This window comes from Theropithecus gelada, chromosome 7b, assembly GCF_003255815.1.
Source record: "Theropithecus gelada isolate Dixy chromosome 7b, Tgel_1.0, whole genome shotgun sequence".
NCBI lineage: Eukaryota > Metazoa > Chordata > Mammalia > Primates > Cercopithecidae > Theropithecus > Theropithecus gelada.
In genome coordinates, this window is record NC_037675.1 from 64311983 (window position 1) to 64333421 (window position 21439).

Sequence of the window (21439 nt, forward strand, 5' to 3'; positions counted from 1 at the left end):
GAAGTCACTCCAAGTCCAAGCGCTCTACCAAAGCTGATCTTTCTGCTGTTCTATCTGGCCTGCTCTGACGCAGTAGCCAACACTGATCCACAATACTGCTAGATGTCCACTTCTTCAAGTGCCTCCAGCACACTCACTCTGTAAGCCCCCCTAGAATCACATGGCTCTCATGGACTGTCCGGCAGTTATTTGGGTGACACACCATTATCTATTCTTTATACACATTTAGCACCTCGGGAAGCACAGCTTTGATTCTGATGGCCTCGCTGGACCCCAGCATCCCACTGTTGGTGATGTTGTTGTTGAGTGATACTCAGCAAGGGCCCTGATGGCTGGCACAGCAGTGTAAAGGATTGTAAAGGGTATCACCTGCTTTTTCCCTTTCTCCCTTAGATCTGGACTTAAAGAATATTGTGTTTCTTGCCCAAGTGCAAATTTCCTTTAGGGAAAAAAATATTAAATACTCAAGTTTGTTTCTGTATACCTATTTGACAAATGGAAAAATTTCAGTGTAAGGTTATATGAACCTTGAATTATACTAATTAGGTCTAATTACAGTAGAAAAAAAAAGATAAAAAGCAGATGACAGAGCAAGAGTAGAGGTTTGTGTATCCCTGGGCAAAGATAACCAACACAAGACATAGCATTGCCTTCTGGAACCTGGAACCTGGGAATTCTAAAAAATAGTTGAGGCAAGCAGATCACGAGGTCAGGAGATCGAGACCATCCTGGCCAACATGGTGAAACCCCATCTCTACTGAAAATACAAATATTAGATGGGTGTGGTGGTGCATTCCTATAAATCCCAGCTACTCAGGAAGTGGAGACACCAGAATCACTGGAACGCAGGAGGCAGAGGTTGCAGTGAGCTGAGATTGCGCCACTGCACTCCAGCCTGGCGACAGAGCGAGACTACATCTCAAAAACAAAAACAAACAAACAAAAAAAAACAGTTGAAGGGGTAAACCAAAAACTTCTGCCCTTTGCCATCAATGAAGCCAAAGATAACGTATGTGTTAAAGAGTTTGGTAAACTGAAATTTTTTAATATTTTCAACAGCTTTGCCCATCATATGTATTCAGTTATTCAGTGTCTCTAGGACTAATGGGACCCAGGAGGTAGGAGTCAAAAAGTCCAAATCATAAAATCATAAATGCATTAAATATTTAGATGTAGGAATGGATAAAAATAAAAATACTTGTTAGCATGTAACTCTGAGTTATAATATATGCCAAAAAACAAAACAAATATACTAGCATCTTTGGAAGCTTGGGAGAGTATCCTAAAGTTCCTCTCACATACAGAACTTATGTATCGGAAAACTAAGAATATAATATCCATTGTTGCTATTTTTTGATATGGAAAACATCATTGGTAGTCTCTTTAATTGTATGTTAGAATTGTTGTTTTTATTTTGGGGTTTGTAAGAATACTTGTAAAGATATTTTATGTATTTGCCATTATCAGTACCTCAGTTATATTTTTCCCATGATGTCTTAAATTACTTAACAGCAAATTATCCTGCCAGGAGTGTAAGTCATGTTGGGGTGAAGCATTATATATATACAATTGTACATAATCGTGGTGTTTCTTTTGCCTTTCAACCACTGGCCTGTCAGTTCCAATTTCATTGTGCTACACATGAAAATTGCCTTCATATTCAATGTTAGTAGTTTACCATCTATATATACACAGTCTATGTTTAACCACAAATAAATCAAACTTGGGAAATAAGAACAAACTCAGTGCCAGGATGCATTACCACCTTCATGGACCCTAAGCCTTCGTTCCTTCCTGGACTCCTTCATGGTGAAACCCCGTCACTACTAAAAACACAAAAATTAGCTGGGCGTGGTGGCACGTGCCTGTAGTCCCAGCTACTCTGGAGGCTGAGGCAGGAGAATCATTCGAACCTGGGAGGCAGAGGTTGCAGTGAGCTGAGATCGCACCACTCACTGCACTCCAGCCTGGAAGACAGAGCAAGACAGTCTCCAAAAAAAAAAAAAAAAGTATATACATACATATATATATATATGTGTATATATATATGCATGTGTGTATATATTATAACAGCTTTCCTATAAAGATAAATATATTAATATCACACATTCAATTTTCATTTTTACCTAAAAGTTACTCTGTTTTCTTCTGCTGTTAATAGAAATTGAAACATCTTATAGGCCCGTAAAAGCGCTGTGGGGCCCTGGACACTGTGCCTACTGTGCTAACAGATGTCAGCCCTGCTCAGTACCCCGGATTATTGCAGGTCTCCTCTAAAGATGCAATGGCATCACCCTAAATTCAGAAAGTCTTAAACCTAGCTATACATTAAAATCATCTGGGGAAGTTTTAAAAGAATACAGTATACTTATACCTAGACTCCACCCTGGAGAATGATTAAATTGGTCTTGGTTGGGTTCTCAGAGAATCTATAGTTTCAAAACCTTCCCAGGTGTTTACAATGTACAGCCCAAGTTAAGATCTGTCTTACATTTCTTTAGACATTCAGGACCCAATTCTCTAGACAGTGATTTGCGTAATGTAAAGCCCTCCAAAAAAATGCAAGATGAGGACAAAAAGGAGGAGGAAAGGGTAGAGGAGGACAAGGAGGAGGAAGAAGAGGAAAATGGCAACAACAAAAACTAGTGCACAAAAAATAATTGAAGCTTGATCTTTTTCATATGCAAAGCATTACCTTAATCTTCACTCTGTCCCTGGGCTCTTTTATAAAACAGTGAGTAACAGACTCTTCACTTTCATTGTTATTTCATTTGTGCTTTTATAAGCAACAAGCCTTTGGTGGAGGGAGGATGAAATCACCTTTTTTTGATGTATTTTTGTACCAATACAGACACATTCTTCCTCTCTGAAGATCTGAGAGCATTGACTCCAACAAAGTCAGGCCCACTGACTGATGTGGCGGGGTGCATACATTTATCTCTACCCAACATAAAAGTGAACAAGCTAAAGGCAATCAGCAGGGCGTCAAGGCATGCGGAAAATTAATTAACTACCTTTATGGAGACTGGAATCTTTGAAACTGGGGATCAGCTCTAAATTTGGGGGATCAGGTAGAACTGAGATCAAATTTATCTGTCTTTGAAAAAGTGGAAGAGCCTAAAATTCCATAGCAAAACCAAATACTTGCATTGAGCAAATTATATGAGTTTTGAGTACCACTGGAAAAACAATATTGTTGTACTTATTTGATATTTCTTTTATGTCTATCTTTGGAGATTAAGAGCATGCGCTGCAGGGCAGGTATTCAGACTAAATGTCTATCGACAATCTTGTTATTTCTGTGTGCTCTCTGAAACCGATCCTAAGATCTCACAGAAAGCAGTTTTATATCAGAACCAGGTTTATGAATAAGGGATGACTGGCAAAGAAACTAACACTAATCACAGAACAAATAAAAAAAAAACAGATGGGATGAAATAGGAATGTTTCTCAAAAGTAAAAACGAGAAAATGTCAAGGGGAAAGTTTCTTTCTTTTCCCTGGACATAGAGAAAAACAATCCTGAGTGATTCTGGGTGCTAAGGGAGAAGATTTTCTTCTCTATGTCCCCCTTCCACTTGCTCTCACTCTGTTGTGTAACAGACAAAAGAAAAATCCTGAATAAGGTGTGGTTAAGACTCCGAAGGAATCATGACTATAAAAATTAGCAATCACAGAAACAACCTCCTACATTTCAGCTTGATTTGTAGAAAGAAACAGGCAACTTTAGGCAAAAGAGTAAATAGCTCCAAAATCTAAGCATTTTTGCAAAAGAAAGTTGTATCTCACTGTCTGCTTTAAATCTTGTACTAATTGCATATTATCTTTTAAATATTGTGATTATTATTATTAGTTAATATTTAGTTATATTAATGTCTTATTTTGGTCTTCAGAAACATGTCTGCACATCAAAGGATTCATCTTTGCCCAAGCTAACAGTGCTGTTTAAAGCAGAAAACCGTAATAAGTCTTTTTGTTAGCCATGGTCTAAGGAAAACTCTATAGTCTTCTAAATTCAGGGAACATACTTTACTTCCTAATCTCCTCCAAACCAAAGTCTATATTTACAATGAGTTAAGAAAATTACTCTGAAGGGCTTCGACTCACTTTTCTGCAGCAGAGAAAACTGATAAGCATATGGATTTTATTTTATCTGTCTCTCATTTGGTAAAAGTTACCTGAGAATATTTGGTGAGTGCAAACATAGTGCTCAGCATAGTTTTGGTAGCTTAATGAGCTTTTTGGCATCTTTCAAACCAGTAACACAAATTATGGTTATAGAAGACATGCGAACAATAAAGCTATTAGCTGCCTCAGAGATCTGTCCTCATTTTTTTTCTCCTTAGTCTCAGGGTAACATCGTCTGGTCACATGACTTGAACAGCCATAACTGTAAGGATGATACTGAAGCCTACAACTCAAACTCAAATATCTTTCCAGAGTGCCAAACCCATAAATCTCACTGCCATTCAGGCATCTCCACTAGGACTTCCTATAGTATGCCCAAAACCGAACTCATGGTCATTGTCCTCAAATCGTCTTTCCTTCCTCTTACATTCATCATTTTATTAACCAACAGTACTATCTACCCTGTCGTCTAAATAAAAAACATAGAATCGCACTGGACTCAACCCCTTGTTTCACACACTATTCTCATGTATCAACAAATGTGTTTACTCTAATCTTAATGTGTCTGCAATCCACTTGCTTCTGCTGTCACTATCTTGCTGACAACCGTGGTCATGCTGACTTACTTACTGCTAGGACTTCCTCACTGGTTTCCCTACCTCCCCATTCTCCACAAAGCCACTAGGTCACGCAGGAGTTTTTAATTATTTTGTGCCTTGGATCCCTATGGCAATCTGGTAAAAACTATGGGCCTCTTCTTAGAATAAAGTTTTTGAATTAACACAATAAAAACATGAAATTGCAAAAGAAACCAATTAGGATGCACCTCCTTTGAGAGGTTTTTCTGAGACACAAAGGTCATTTTCCTGGCACATGAGACACCAGCCACCACCATTTCACTATATGCTACCCTACCTTCTCCTTCCCCATCTGAATTCAACTACACTAAAGTCATACTCAATGTCATCATACTACCTCATCTCTGAGCCTTTGTACATGCTGGGCTCCCTAGTAGGAATAAACTGCATCCCTTCTTTACTTGACTAACTCTCACATTTTCCCTTCAGAATTCACTCAGTCCAGGTATCATCTCATTCATACAGCCTTCCCTAGGGCCCCACATTTGGGCAAATTCTCCTGCACAGGCTCCCACGGCACCCTGTCATTGCATTTTTTCACATCTTATGATCAGTTTCTGTTGGGTATTTAACTCCTTGATGACAGGGCCCATTTCTTATTTATCTTTACATCCTTTGCAGAGTGCCAAGCACAAAGCATACCCTGAATATGTGTTTGCTGCATATACTCATGAAGCAATGAAAGAACTCCCTATCTGATATGCTCAAAGAAAACTTGTACTCTACAGACATGACATGGGATGTCATAAGCTACACTCCCATTTCAAAAGTTGGAGAGAATGAATAGAAATATTTGGGATTTCTATATTTCTACAAGGGAAACATAAATTATCAGCTAAGTATTTATAAGATCATAGCCAGAAATATCTATATTAAATCATTTTGGGGAAGAAAAATGTACCAACACCACCATCTTGGGAAGCAAAGTTTGTCTCATACTTACTTCAGCTAATCTTGAATGTTTGTGGACCACCTCTGTTTTATTCATTGGTGTGAGCTGCTGCAAAACACTTCGGCTATTTGTCAAAGCTCGTGTCAATCGGGCAAATTTCGTCCAACCTTAAAAATAAGGAAAGAAAGTCTCAGTTTCTCATACACAATGAATAAGAAATCCAACATTCTTGCTAGTATTAAAAAGATCTCAGCAACCACATAATATCCAAAATGAATGCAAAGTATCAAACAAAAGTATTTTCTTTCCTTCTATATACATGTGCTCATATATTTGAAATGTGGCTATAAAATAATGAGCAATTTTTATGTGTGACCTTTGTGTTTTGCCCATATCTGTGATATAGTCCCCGTAGCCAAGGCAACCAGCTGTTCACAAAATTCTGTGCTCCTCCTTGCACTGTATAGCTTTCTTACTGGGAAATAGCTGTCCAACCAGGAACATATTTCCCAGAATTTCTTGCATCTTAGTATGGCCTATGTCCCTGATTCTCACCCATGGAATGTAGACAGAAGTAATGTGTGTCACTTCCATGCCATGATTGAAGAAGCAACTGTGACTTCTCCATAATTTCTCTTTCTTTCTACCAGCTGGAAGGATGCAAATGACAAGGCCCAAAGGGATAGGAAAGCTGCTGAATAACTGCGTGGGAAAATGCCATATGCCAGCCAGGATCCTTTGCCTTGGACTGTTATATGAGCAAGAAATGTGCTTCTATTGGATTAAGCCACTGAAAGTTGGGGATTTATTTGTTATAGCAGCTTGCCTTACCCTAATAAAAAGTCCTTCATGCATTTGTGTGTAGATATAAGAGAATAAAACTGAATTGCAACAAATCTTACTTTTAATGGTTTATCTCACACACTTCCATCTTCCTTGTAATATAGCAAAATGTTATTTATCTGTTATTAACAACTGCAGTGATATCTAAATTTATTTTTGGAATATCTAGAATTGTTAATAATGCCTTCTGAAAGAGCAGTGACTTTTGGGGGAAAGAAATGCAATTTAATAGGAAAGAATTTTCTTCTGGGGCCTCAAATTGCCAGCATTGAAATCATTAATCTCAAGGAAATGTCAATAAGAGGTGAACAAATAGAACATAACCAGCCATACTCTTGTCCTGTCTCAATTATCCTTCCTCTAGATATCTCAAAAGCTCCGATTCATTAAAAAATGTTGTTAACACTATCTGATAACTTCTACAGGTAATAACAGGTAATAAAAACCTCATGAAGGTAATAACAATTACCCTTCATGAGGTCATTTATTAGGCAACTCCTTAAAACTGAAAAACTCCTGATGTTCCAAAGGAATGATGGCAATGATGAAATTTCAGACAATATGACAAAAAAAAAATTAAGGAAGAAATTCTGGAAATACACCTGTACACCTGCCTAATATCTGTCAAACCATAAAATGCAGGTGACATCATTCTTTACTACTATTCTTCAGGCTGATTCTGATTTCATTTAAGCTTTGTATTGCCCCACCAATTCAGGTCTCTCTATGTATTCAATAACTGGATTGGAAAAGAAATAAACTGGCATCAGTTGATGGAAAGTCTTTATTTCTTCTACATTAATGGGCCGCATCCTAGTAATTAGAACCAAAAAAAAGGTTAGGTTTTGGGAATCATATGCAAGCCTAAGGCTTACCCTGTACAATGTGCTGCAGAAACAAAAAAAGGTATCAGATATGCCACCAACTCTCTAAAAACTCAACATTAATGAAAAACCAACATGCAATCTCTATGACAAATTGAGACTTTTTCTTTTGAGTGCCAGACTTATGTGTCTAATTAGCCACTGGACCTTTCTTACTACAGTGTTCTACAGGCATCTGACAACACTCAACATGTCCAAAACTGATACCATCTTACCCCTTCATCACCCACTCTGCCTCATTCATGCATCCCTGATCTTCTCAAATGGCCCCATTAGAAAAAGATATTTCTAATTGCCCAAATGAGAAACTTGAAATTCGCCATCCTCTTTTCACTATTACCTACACACACACACACACACACTCACACACACAATTATTTCCCAGCCTTATAGATTATAACATCAATAAATATCTCTCAAATTGAATCTCCTCTCTGCACCCTACTATGTCAGACAACATACCATTTTTCACCTGAGTTAGGCAGCATTCCAAAACCACATCCTCATTGCTTGCAAAATTCTTTCTAAAACACATGCCTTTTACCCTATTACCCTTTACAGAAACCTGAAGGCCTCCAGGATAACACTGTATATCCTTGGTATACAGGTCATTTATTTTCTGATCCCAGTGATTTGCTCTGCCTCTCTCTTGCCACTTTCTCACACATGCTCTGCATCCCAGCCTTATTGAAATCAATAGCAAATCAAATAAAGAATAAATTCAAAATGAAAATTAAATCTACTAGGAATTCTTTGTACACCCTATGCTGCTTTGTGTTTCCATGTTTTCACATGTTACAATCATTCTGTCTGCCTGGAATGTCTTTTCCCTCCCCCATCTGTCTGGCTAACACTTAACCTGGTAACTGCAGCCTCAGTTAAAGCATTACCTCAATGCTTCTTTGATTCACCCACAAGTGAGACGTGCTCTCCTCTGTACATGCACATCATGGAATGCATACCTCACCCGGTACTAACAACACTGATGCAACTGTTGATTAATATAATAGTCACTCTTGCTAAACTCTTGTTTTTCCCTCCATTCTTACCACTTGAAACAGGGCCTGGCATAAAATACACCGTAACATAAATCAATTGTATTTGTAACTTTAAAAATCAGATATAAAATAAATCTCATTTTGTTTCATTATCCCTGGTTTTTGGTTTGGTTTTGCTTTGTTTGGTAAAAGTGATGAGGGTACCTTCGGAGGACAGTAACTATATAAGTCATAGGTATATTATAATTTTACCTGGTGATAATTTGTGCACCTTACATCAACAGAATGTTATAATTGCCTTGACTATTTCTAGAAAATTCCAAGTCAATTTTTTACTTACTGAAGGCTCAGATTTCTAAAACAGGTAAAATTACAGCTCTTGATATAACTCAATTGGATTAAAAGAAATGCCCACTTTCATTCCCTGTGTGAAAAAAAGGTTTATCCAAAAAAATATTTTGACAAAAAAAAAAAGGAGACATTTAGGAATAAATTAAATGATCCATAAAAGAATACATATCATCAAATTGCAGGTTTTCTCTGATTTCACAGTATCATTCATGAAAATAAATGTGAGGAAGGAGAAATATGACAATGAAAGCTTATTATCATCCTCTGGTTTTCCATTTGAAGCCATCACGAGCACATACTACAACTGTGTTTCTTAATGAGTAAGCAGTAGTTCCTAATAGAAAAAAACTTGTACAAATGTCTGCATATGTGTGTACCTTATTTTATACACGAAGTCAGTGTGATCAAGGAATATTTTATCTCTTTTCTTTAGCTTATTTTAGTTTCTTGAACGAAAAAAATCATTTTTAAACAGTAAAAATAAAACACAGGCATTTTTCTCCAAGAGTAAAAATAGGACTATCATTGATTTAAAAAACAGAAAGAAAATGAAAGAGAAAGGTAATATTAACCCATTATTCTAAAAATGTTTTAAGTCAGCATATTCTGAGTAAGACTACCCTTCAACATAGATGAAAAGGGAATTGACTGCATCATGTGACTTTTAGGTGCCAGATCTTGTATTTTCTATCCTTGGTATTAGCCCATTCTCATTCTGCTATAAAGAACTGCCTGAGACTGGGTAACTTATAAAGGAAAGGGGTTTAATTGACTCACAGTTCCACATGGCTGGACAGACCTTGGGAAACATGCAATCATGGCAGAAGCGAAAGCGAACACATCCTTCTTTACATGGCGGCAAGAAGTGCCAAGCCAAGAGGGGAAAATCCCCTTATAAAAACATCAGATCTCAGGAGAACTTACTCACTATAATGAGAACAGCATGGGGTGACCGCCCCTGTAATCTAATCACCTCCCATGAGGTCCCTCCCCCACTGTGGGGATTACAATTCAAATTACAATTCAAGATGAGATTTGGGTGGGAACACAGAGCCAGACCATATTACCATGGTTGACTAACACATAGTGGGCACTAGATCTGTTTTTGTGGAATGTTTTACTGAATGGTTTTGTTTAGTGAATGAATTAATGATGATTAATGAGGAAATAAGTTAAATAGGACTACAGCATCTGCAATATACATAAATATTTAAAATTTAAAGAAGAAAATATATTCAGTTCTTAGGTATCAGCATAGCTTATATGAAAGAAGTCTTTTGGTTGAAGAAGGTAGGAAAGGCATGGTAAGGAAGGTTGGGGAAGGAATTCTGGAAGTGTTAAGGATTATAATCTGCTTTCAGAAAGAGAACTGGGGAACTGCTGGCAGAAAAAAAAAAAAAAGAGTGGTGGTAGATGTTGAACTGACTCAGACGTACCAGAAGAGAGAAATTTAGAAGAAAAGACTTGGAAAGGATTCCTTCTTCCTAGAGAAATCAAAGCCAAAGGCAGTTGTAAAATTGAGTAATCATTTATGAGTTTTGCTATCAAAACGCCCTAGAACATGGAGAATCAATGCAAAGCGAAGGAATGTTTTGGTCCACATTAAAATCAATGGGAGCATTCAAAGATGAGCTTTCTGAGCTACTCAGTAATCTTTCAATTTGTCTCTGATTAGGGCCTTCTTGCAGTTCCATTTCCAAAGAGTTAGGATTTGTCTCACAACGCCTATGCTGTCCTTCTCTCCTTACTGTCAGCACAAACCCCTGCCAAAAACGTTATTGATAAAAACAGAAACATGATAGTCTTCTTTTTAATTTATATAAAGTTATGAAGTACAAGTGCAATTTCTTTACATGCATCAATTGTATAATCGTCAGGGCTTTTAGGTTAACTGTGACCTGAATAACACATATTGTACTCATTAAGAATTTCTTATCATCCACCCTCTCCCATGCCTTCACCCTCCCAAGTCTCCAATGTCTATCATTCCACTCTCTACATCCATGTGTACACATTTTTAACACCTACTTAATGAGTGAGAATATGTGATATTTGTCTTTCTGTGTCTGGGTTGGTTCACTTAAGATAATGGATTCCAATTCCATTCATATTGCTGCAAAAGACATGATTTCATTCTTTTTTATGGCTGAGTAGCATCCCATTGTGTATATATGCCACATGTTCTTTATCCAGTCATCCACTGATGGACAATTAGATTGATTCTATCTTTGCAGTTGTGAATAGTGCTGCGATAAACATATGAGTGAAGGTATCTTTTTGGTGTAAAGATTTATTTTCTTTTGGTACATACCCAGTAGCAGGATTGCCAGATCAAATGGTAGTTCTATTTTTAGTTCTTTGAGAAATCACCATATTGTTTTCCATTGAGGTTCTACTAACCTACATTCCCACCAACAGTGTACAAGAGTTCCCTTTTCTCCACATCCTTATCAACATCTGTTATTTTTTGTCTTTTTAATGGCCATTCTGATTGTTGTGAGAGGATATCTCATTGTAGTTTTAATTTGCATTTCTCTGATGATTAGTGATGTCAAGCATTTTTTCATATACTGTTGGCCATTTGTATGTATTCTTTTGAAAAATATATATTCACGTCCTTTCCCCACTTTTTAATGGAGTTATTTTGTTGTTGTTGTTGTTGTTGTTGTTGTTGTTGTTGTTGAATTGGGTGCCTTATAAATTCTAGATATTAGTCCTCTGTTGAATAAATAGTTTGCAAATACTTTCTTCTGTTTTTCAGGTCATCTGTCCACTCTGTTGGTTCTTTCTTTTGCTGTACAGAAGCTTTTTAGTTTAATTAAGTTCCATTTGTCTGTTTTTATTTTTGCTGTCTTGGCTTTTGAGGTCTTTGTCATGAATTCTTTGCCTAGACCAATGTCCAAAAGAGGCTTTCCTAGACTTTCTCCTAGTATTTTTATAGCTTCAAGTCTTATGTTTAAGCCTTTAATCCATCTTGAGTTGGTTTTTGTATATGACAAGAGATAGGGGGCCCTGTTTCATTCTTCTGCATTTGGCAATCCAATTATTCCAGCATGAATTATTGAAAAAGGTCTCCTTTCCCCAGTGTATGTTCTTATGGGCTTTGTCAAAGATCAGTTGGCTGTAAATATGTGCCTTTATTTCTGGGTTCTCTATTCTGTTCCATTGATCAATATGTCTATTTTTATACCTGTACTGTGCTGTTGAGTTTACTATAGCTTTGTAATATAACTTGAAGTCAGGTAATGTGATGTCTTCAGTTTTATTCTTTTTGCTTAAGATTACTTTGGCTATTTGGGGTCTTTTTTAGTTCCATATGAATTTTAGAATTGTTTTTCTAATTCTGTAAAAAAAATAACATTGGTATTTTGAGAAGAATGGCATTGAATCTATAGATTGCTTTGGGCAAAATGGTCATAGAAATGTGACAGGCTTCAGTTTCCCTTCTCTCCCATCCACCTCCAGACTAAACCACTACGGCACCTGGTTCTTACCTGCACCTCTATCATCTCAGAGAATTGATAATTTGCTCCTTCCTGATCACACACATGTTTCAATCATGCACATTGAAGTAGATTCTAAATTTTTGCTATCACTAACAATGTCTTATACCAATCCCTTTGTGTTCTTGAACACGTTGGAATTACCTATTATTAGCTATATTAGTTCATTTGATCTCTCACCAACTTGTACTGTACAAACTTTGAAAAAGTTGAGCTGCCATACTGTCTAGGTCAGAGAAAAAAGACGTATCAGCAGTTTCAACATTTCCCAGTGATACATTTACTGATCTCACCTTTAGAGACCTAACTGGTGTGACTGATTATTCAGCAAAGTTTGCTGATGTTACTTAGATGTGGTCGATATAGGGTAATGTGAACAGACAGCTGAATATGAAGAGCCTAATACTTGCTCTGTAAGTTGTTCATGGCATTATGAGAACATTTGTTCTCCTAAAAGCTCAGGATGCCAACTCCTTCTTAATAAAACATTAGTTTAGCTCTATTGGGTTGCAATTAACCTCTTTGTCATGGACTGCCTAATCTTAAAAATAAAAAGAAATCACAGAGGCAGTTAAATCAATCTACTAGACTGCAACACAAGATTCTAATCTATAAGAAAAAAGCTTAGGTAAACAATTATACTCTTGGCCAAAGAGACTACATAGTATAATTACTCATATTTCATCTGTTGTTTCCTCTCTAAAGAAAACCATTGGCTTCCACAAGGAGAAGCTTGCTATTTTGGCTGTTATTTTTTATTCTATGGGAATTTTTTTTGTCTCAATTATTGGCAAGAAGATGCCATAACTATTTGGCACAAGATATTTCACACTGTAATTATCTTGGCAGTTTTGGAGTCTGTTTGAAAATACTGTACAGTATAAATGGGCAGAGATTTAGGCCATCTCTTTTAGAACACATATGGATAATCAACAGAATGGATTTCTTGGCTGTAATTTTCCTCTTTGTATTATTATAAATAATGTATCAGGTACCACTGACTGATTACCTGAACAACAATATCAAGACCTCAATACCAGGAACAAAAAAAAACAGGAACACTATGCCCCCTTAAATTATTATCAGTTAGTTTATTTGGTTCAAAGCAGCATAATTCTATCCGAATGAGAATATTCTCAACCTGTGCTTCATTTTTGTGGGGAGAAAGGAAAACAAGGGATTGAGGTAGTTAAACCTCAACAATAAGTCTCCACTGAGAAGGATGGGGCAGCATGGGTGCAATAGAGAGAACATGGGATTTGAAATCAGTCAGATGTTGAGTGTCAGAATCTTCAACAGTAAAATGGAGATAACAATACTAATTTTCAGAAATATAGAAATGACCAATAATGAATATAAAGTTCTTGGCATATATTAACTACTCCATCAACACTGGCTTCCTTCCCTTTCAATGGTTTTTGCAACCATCCATCATGGTATAATTCAAAGGTATTGTTGACATTACCCAGTGCCAGTCAATGACAAAACATCAATTCAGAATAAAAGTTTGGTAATCATAGATTGATTACAAGGAAGAGGTACATGCAAATTAGTTGGCTGCCCTCACATGTTATAATTATTGTCCCAGATATGATTCAGAAATAAAATTCAGAATGAATCCATTTATTCAAGTCTTTCAATCATATGTCTAAGTTTCTTGGTAAAAATATCGATACAAGTAGGAGATTGATGTTAATTCCGGTCAATTTTGGCAAATCCTGCAAGGACTTGGACGCCTTGCTCCAATCACCTGGCCCCTTTCATGCTAAGAAGGTAAAAAGTCCTTGCTCTGGGATTACATTTCGATTTTGCCAGTGTGTAGATTCACGTGTCTGTTCTGAATGCTAAAACACTATTTCTTACATGCTGGCAGAGTTTTTATCAATGAAGTATTTCTTCAAAATTTTGCAAACACCCTTGTAAACATCCTCAACTCCCAGATCTTTGGAGTCCCTGAGTCTTCTCTTACTCACCTGACCAAACTTCAACTTTGGATAAACACAACTTTTCACTTACTTCTGCATCTACACCTCTTTGACTAAATATGAGTGGATTAAAACACAATATTATGCTCATAGGTAACTAGTGAAATTTATGACCACTAGCCTGAAATGGAACTTTGTTTGGCTCAGAAATCCTCCTGTGTTTCTCTTGTCCATTCACTATTCCACTCTCTTAGATAACCAGTTCAGACACACTCCACTCTTCTCACATCCTTCGCCATCTTTACTCTCAGTTGATAACTGTGATTCCTGTTTTTACTGAGACAATGGGAGCAATCAAAAGAAAGCTTCCACTATATATTTACTTGTTTGCCTCTCCCACTAGAATGTGACAGGAGGGACTTTGTATCTCCAGGACCTAGAATCGTGCCTGCACCATATTCCCAATTTTTTGTTGGGAAAAAAAATAGATAAATGTAAGACAAGGAGGATAAAATATTCCTATAAGAGTCCTGAAAAGGCTCAGGTTAAGTAACTCTGGTGCCCAAAATAGAATCAACAGCCAGTCTACTATATCCAAGTTCAATGCTCTACACCCAAATTATTTTGATATTATGGTGTTATCATGTCATCTCATCCATTATTTCCCAAAAGTTCCATGGTTCCTTTACTTGATTTAAAAAGCTGAAAGATAGGTGCTTATGCCAATATTTTAAAACATACTTTCCTACACTGCTAGTTTCAAGATATAGGATGATGACTTAATAGCATAAATATTTTATTTCTACTGAATTTTTCATGTTAAATGTACAGTTCACATGAATAATTGAAAGCAGCTCACACACACCATTCATAGTTACATTTTACAATACTTTTTTGGTAATCTGCTATGTGTTTGGAAGATACAGAGAAGTCTCAAAAGTCTATTTAAAATAAGCTCATCTACAGATTCTGGCACTGGAAAGAGATCTTTTTCTTTAATGCTTTTCACAATGGGGTCTGATTTTCCCTATAAATTCTAATTTACATGTCTATCAAACCCATAGTTAAAAAATCAAGGAGTTGTCTGAAGCTTTTTCAAATATCATTTTTTATAAAAATGAATTATTCATTTCAAAGGGACTGAGCCTTACAAAGAATTCTGTGATTCCGGTGTGGGGATGCAGATAAATGGAGAGGCATTAATTTCAGAAAGAAAAGTCAACCCTTCAATATCAGTACCCTTTCCCCAACTTCATTGCAAAATGTTGCCGACTTTCAGTTTCCATAAATAGATATGTAGTTACTGACACCACCACTTAGGTTCAGCCGGTCAAAACTGCTGCGAAAGTACTGTACTTTCTTTGGCCAACTTCACTGTGCCATGAAATCACTTAAAGTAAATGAGAGAAAACAACAATCATCTAGTGCAAATACAAATACATATTTTTTTGAGAGGAAAAGACTATGATCAAAGCTTTTTATTCTGTCTGATTATCATTCATGCATGAAGGCAAGAAAAATTCATTTGAAGAATATGTTAGGTCACAAATCTGACACCAATCATTTCTCTTTTGTTTAAAAATATATAACTTTAAGATATAGACCACTGTTAGCAGTAGAATTTTTTTATTTTTAATTTTTGTGGGTACATAGTAGCTGTATATATTTATAGGTATATGAGACATTTTGATACAGGCATGCAATGCATAATAGCCACATCATGGAGAACAAGGTATCTATCCCCTCAAGCATTTATCCTTTGTGTTACAAACAATCCAATTAAGCTCTTTTAGTTATGTAAAAATCAAAACAAGTGATGTCAGGGACACAGAGAGTAGAAGGATGGTTACAAGAGGCTGGGAAGGGTAGTTGGTGGGGAGGGTGGGGAGATGGTTAATGGGTACAAGAAAAAATAATTAGAATATTATAGGCTTTTTATAGATGTTCCTTATCAAACTAGAGAAGTTCCCCTCTATTCAAACTTGACTGAGAGTTTTTATCAAGAACAAGTGCTGGATTTCATCAAGTGCTTTCTCTGTGCTGACTGGCATAATCATGACTTTTCTTCATTATTTTGTGAATTACATGTTTGTATGGTAGATTACAGCAATTGGTTTTTGAATGTTAAACCAGCCTTGCATAAGTGGGATAAACCCCACTTGGTTGTCATAATTCTTTTTAGACAATGATGAATTTAATTTTTGTAGAGGATTTTGAATCTATATTCATGAAAAATATTGGTTTAGGAGGACGAGGCAGGTGGATCACGAGGTCAGGAGATTGATACCACTGGCTAACACGGTGAAACTCCATCTCTACTAAAAACACAAAAAAAAAATTAGCCAGGTGTGGTAGCAGGGGCCTGTAGTCCCAGCTACTTGGGAGGCTGAGGCAGGAGAATGGCGTGAACCTGGGAGTCGGAGCTTGCAGTGAGCCGAGATCGTGCCACTGCACTCCAGCCTGGGTGACAGAGTGAGACTCCGTCTCAAAGAAAAAAAAAATATATATATATATATACACACACACACACACACACACACAAAAAATATATATAATCTATATATAATATATAAATATATAGACTATATATAATCTATATATTATATATAAATATATAGACTATATATTATATATTTATATAGACTATAATCTATATATTATATATAAATATATAAACTATATATATTTTAGATATATATATATGTAGTTTCCCTTTCTTGTAATGTCTTTTTCTGGTTTTGCTATATGGGTAGTGCTTGCCTCAGAGTTAAGTTAAGAGACCTCCCTCTGCTTCTATTATCTGGAAAAGACTTGAAGAACTGGTATTATTTCTTCCCTAAATTTCTTCCCTAAACTGGTAGAGCTTACCATGAAATCACCTGCACCTGGTCTTTTCTTGGTTTTGGAAGATTATTAATTATTATTAATTTTTTAAATAAATAAAGAGCAAATGAAGTTTATCTATTTTTCCTTCTGCAAGTTTTGGTAGTTTTCATGTTTCAAGGAACTGGTCTGTTTCATCCAGCTTATCAATGGTAGCTATAGAGTTGTTCACAGTAACCCTTTATTCTGCTTGAATGTCCATGGGATGAATAGTAGCGGCCCTTCTTTAATTTCTGATAAATGGTAATTTGTGTCTTTATCCTTTTTTCTCAGTTAGCCTGGCTAGAGGTTTACTAACTTTAATGACCTGTTCAAAGAACCAGCTTTGGGTTTTTGTGATTTTCTCTGATGTTATCCTGTTGCCTAGTTCATTGATTTCTGCTGTAAGGTTTATTATTTCTTGTCTTCAGTTTGCTTTGGTTTAAATTGTTTTTCTTTATCTAGTTTCTAATGTAGAATCTTAGGTTATTGATTTTATGTCTTTCTTCTTTTCTAATATATGCATTTAATGTTACCTATTTCCCTCTAAGCACTGCTTTTGCTGCATCTCACAAATTTGATAAATTGTATTTTCATTTTTCTTTTTTTTTTTTTTTTTTTTTTTGAGACGGAGTCTCGCTGTGTCGCCCAGGGTGGAGTGCAGTGGCCGGATCTCAGCTCACTGCAAGCTCCGCCTCCCGGGTTTTTACGCCATTCTCCTGCCTCAGCCTCCCGAGTAGCTGGGACTACAGGCGCCCGCCACCTCGCCCGGCTAGTTTTTTGTATTTTTTAGTAGAGACGAGGTTTCACCGTGTTAGCCAGGATGGTCTCGAACTCCTGACCTCATGATCCGCCCGTCTCGGCCTCCCAAAGTGCTGGGATTACAGGCTTGAGCCACTGCGCCCGGCCATTTTCATTTTTCTTTAGTTAAAAATATTTTTCTAACTTATCTTAAGGCTGCTTCTTTGATTTATTTAGAAACATGTTTAATTTCCAAATATTTCAGGATCTTCCAGATATCTTTCTGTTACTCATTTCTAGTTTAATTCCACTTTGGTCTGAGAACATACTTTTTAAGATTATATTTTTTAAAATTTATTAAGGTAGGCTTTATGGCCCAGAATGTGATCTCTCTGGTGAACGGTCCACTCCATGTGAGGTTAAGAATACGTATTCTCTGGCTGTTGGATGGAGCACCACGAATGTTAAAACAAGCAAATGAGCACTAAATCTAAATACTATTAGAAGACGGTTCAATTTAAAAGCAGTATTTATAGTTATCTTAAATTTCCTAGGCACTGAGTCTATGTGTAAAGGCATAGAAACAGGGAGTATGGGTCCAAACCGAATACTTTATTCGATCTTCAAAGTACAAATAAATTGTTCTCTGTCATACTTTGAATGATTTACACACTGTAAAAATTCTCCTCTTGCAATTTGATGTTAACCAGAAACTGAGCAGATACATTATTACATACGTGAGCTCCTATGCAAGGAATAAACTTAATGTGATTTTTTCTATAATTATGATTACAGTTGGAAAGATTAAAGTTTCTATGCCAGTTTTTTTTAAAAAAGTAAGGAAAGGCGATGTTTGCCAAATGCAAAGAGGGAGACATTTTATTTTCAGTTTCCTAAGAGATTATTAAAAATAACATTTCATAAAAACTACTTCTAAGGTTATTTGAAATTCTTCATTTATATGACACCAGTTTCTAATTTAAACATAATTGGAGAGAATAAATTGGGAATAAATTACAAAGAAAAGGAGGTAAAAGCACATGCCACTGACTAGTAGTTTCTATAGCAGTCTCTTTGACTATTTTAGTCAGTAAGACTACAGTCAGAAGGTTTGCATTTTGCCAGCCACTCTCCTGATGACAAAATTATTCTTTCCATAATCTAGCAACATATAGCCTAGGCACTACACAACAGAATAAATAAAAACCGAAAAATAACTTGAAAAAGTCAACTATTACAACTTTAATTCAACAAAATTCAATCAACTAACCAACTGAGCTCTAGTTAGATTTCACTCAAACCATTTCACCAATTCTTGCATTTGGGTTCTAAAGCTCACCATGGTATGTGGTGTTGAAATTCCAATTATATTGATTCAAAATTAACAATGCTCAGCCAGGTGCATAGCTCACGCCTGTAATCCCAGCACTTTGGGAGGCCAAGGTGGGCAGATAACTTGAGCCCAAGAGTTTGAAACCAGCCTTGGCAACACAGCGACACCCTGACTCTACAAAAAATGGAAAAATTAGCCAGATATGGTGGTGCACTCCTGTAGTCCCAGGTACTCAGGGGGCTGAGGTAGGGGGATCACTTGAGCCTGGGAGACAGAAATTACAGAGATAATATCACTGCACTCTGGCCCAAGCAACAGAGTGAGACTTTGACTAAAAAACAACAACAACAACAAAAATGCTCTATAAAATTTCTTACTCATGCTACAAGTTAACCCATCTATATGTCAACTTTGGATAGCCATGCTATTTCTATTGCGACAATATGATTGAATACAACAGATTCCAAGCAATGAAGCAAAAGAAAGGCCTCACAGTAGAATTTTGCTTTCCAGTTCAACGAGTGGAGGTAAAATAATAAGATCTCTTAGCAACAGCCTAATTTTCCAATGTAGTAATTCTTTTGAAAATTACCTTTTGTTGAATCATCCTCTATTGGCTGTTTGAACAACGTAATATCCTTGAAAGTACACAGGAACAAGACCACCTTTTCATGTTCATTTCTTATTGGTGCAATTTGCATATAAAACCAAACAGGGGTTCCTGTAACAGAGAGAAGTTGGGGAAAGGACATTAGAGTGTGGCATGGCCACAGCAATGTTTTGGTCTTCTGGCTTCTTTCTTCCTTCAGCTGCCAACAGCTAGGCCAGGAATCAACACCAAAACAATAGCATATTAATCACTACAAATAGTCAATAAACCTTTAATTTTGTATCAACTACCAATTATTCAAATTTAATACACACAGTATTCAAGCCAAAATATCCAAATTCTAAAGTAAAGCACAGGCTGTCATTTCACAGCGCAGGAACACAAAGGCCGTCTTGCTACTTAAGCAACCCCAGCATCACCTGTAGGTCTGGGTCCCCCTACCACTGCTACTCTCACCAACTTTCTTCTGAGAGTCTTACCAATTGTGATCACTCATACCTGCTTCTCTCGTCTTGTCACTTTGACAAGTGTTCCCAATTAACTGCAACAGCCATACCTGATCCTCTAATAAGCATTCCTCTTAGAGGAACATCTAAAATACTGTTTCTATCCCAAGGCTCTCTCATCAGTCAGATAGACTTATATGATAGCTCTATGGCTTTGACTGCATCCCCACATCAGAGAGAGAGGATGTCAGCAAAACTTGATGCCTGATGTACACAGAGCTCTACTTGAAACTGTTAAGGCAGCCTGAAGGAAAAAAAAGACATGTCCCCAGCCTTTGAGATCCCCAGGCATCCTTTCAAGCCACTGCTTCCTACCTCGCTCACTCAAAGAGCATGAAGCTGGACTCTATCAACACATTCTTCAAAGGATGGCTACTGCAGACTCTGTCCTCTAGGGCAGAGGGTATCAAAGTATTCAAGGCTTACAATTTGGACAAATCAGGAACTGGCATATAACAAATATAAATATGTGAAGGCACAATAAATGCCTTCAAAGTGTGATTATCTGTTAGGTGATAAAACACTGAAGGAAGGTTCCATTACAATCAAAGAGACACATTTACATTACAATCAAAGAGACATTTTTCTCATCATATTTTCTTCAAGCCACAGTGTAGTAAAGCCCCTCCAAATATTCTATTTTAAGACAAAAAGGTTTTTATAAGGTTTAGGATTTAGGGAGTGAAACATGCAGCTATTAATTGTCTGTAGGTAAGACCCTAGCCTTTTACTAGCTTCCATTGAGAACTGAATAAGAAGCACTTCTATTCCCATAGCCTAAAAAAATAAAAAATTAAAAAGTCACCTAATGTCACCACAAAGGGCAATTTTTCATTTAGACAAGATGAGATAACTACCAAGCTCAAGAAGTCAGAGAATTAGAGAAAGGAGATTTCTATGGGACTATTCAGCTGTGACAATCAGGTTTTTTGCAACCCCAGGGGGCCTATGGAAGGACGTGGCCCTTTCCAAAATGTGGTAGAATAAGACACAGACCTCAAAAATAATCACATCATCTCCCCTAGAGGCTTGTTCATTTTTTTCTGTTTTCGTATTTTACACAGCATGTCCAGGAACTGTGAGTGATGTGCACAGTTTTACAAATCACCAGGCCCAGACGTTAGTGGATACAGACGTTAGTTGGAATAGCCTATGGCTATTCCAACACAGTGAGCTTGAGGCAGAAGGGTCATAAACAAAGAGAAAAGGGCACTAAAAAAAGAAGT

General features: G+C 36.7%; 1 protein-coding gene across 2 annotated transcripts in view; it reads right to left on the minus strand.

Annotated features, from left to right (window-relative positions):
- Positions 1 to 21439, minus strand: part of KCNH5 (potassium voltage-gated channel subfamily H member 5) — a 347163-nt gene that overhangs the window by 283674 nt on the left and 42050 nt on the right. For both annotated transcript variants that reach the window (XM_025392372.1, XM_025392374.1), the window contains exons 4-5: positions 19690 to 19818; positions 5709 to 5824 (exon numbers count right to left, since the gene is read on the minus strand). In XM_025392372.1, the coding sequence (XP_025248157.1) occupies positions 5709 to 5824; positions 19690 to 19818 (245 nt within the window). The remainder of the gene's footprint in view (positions 1 to 5708; positions 5825 to 19689; positions 19819 to 21439) is intronic.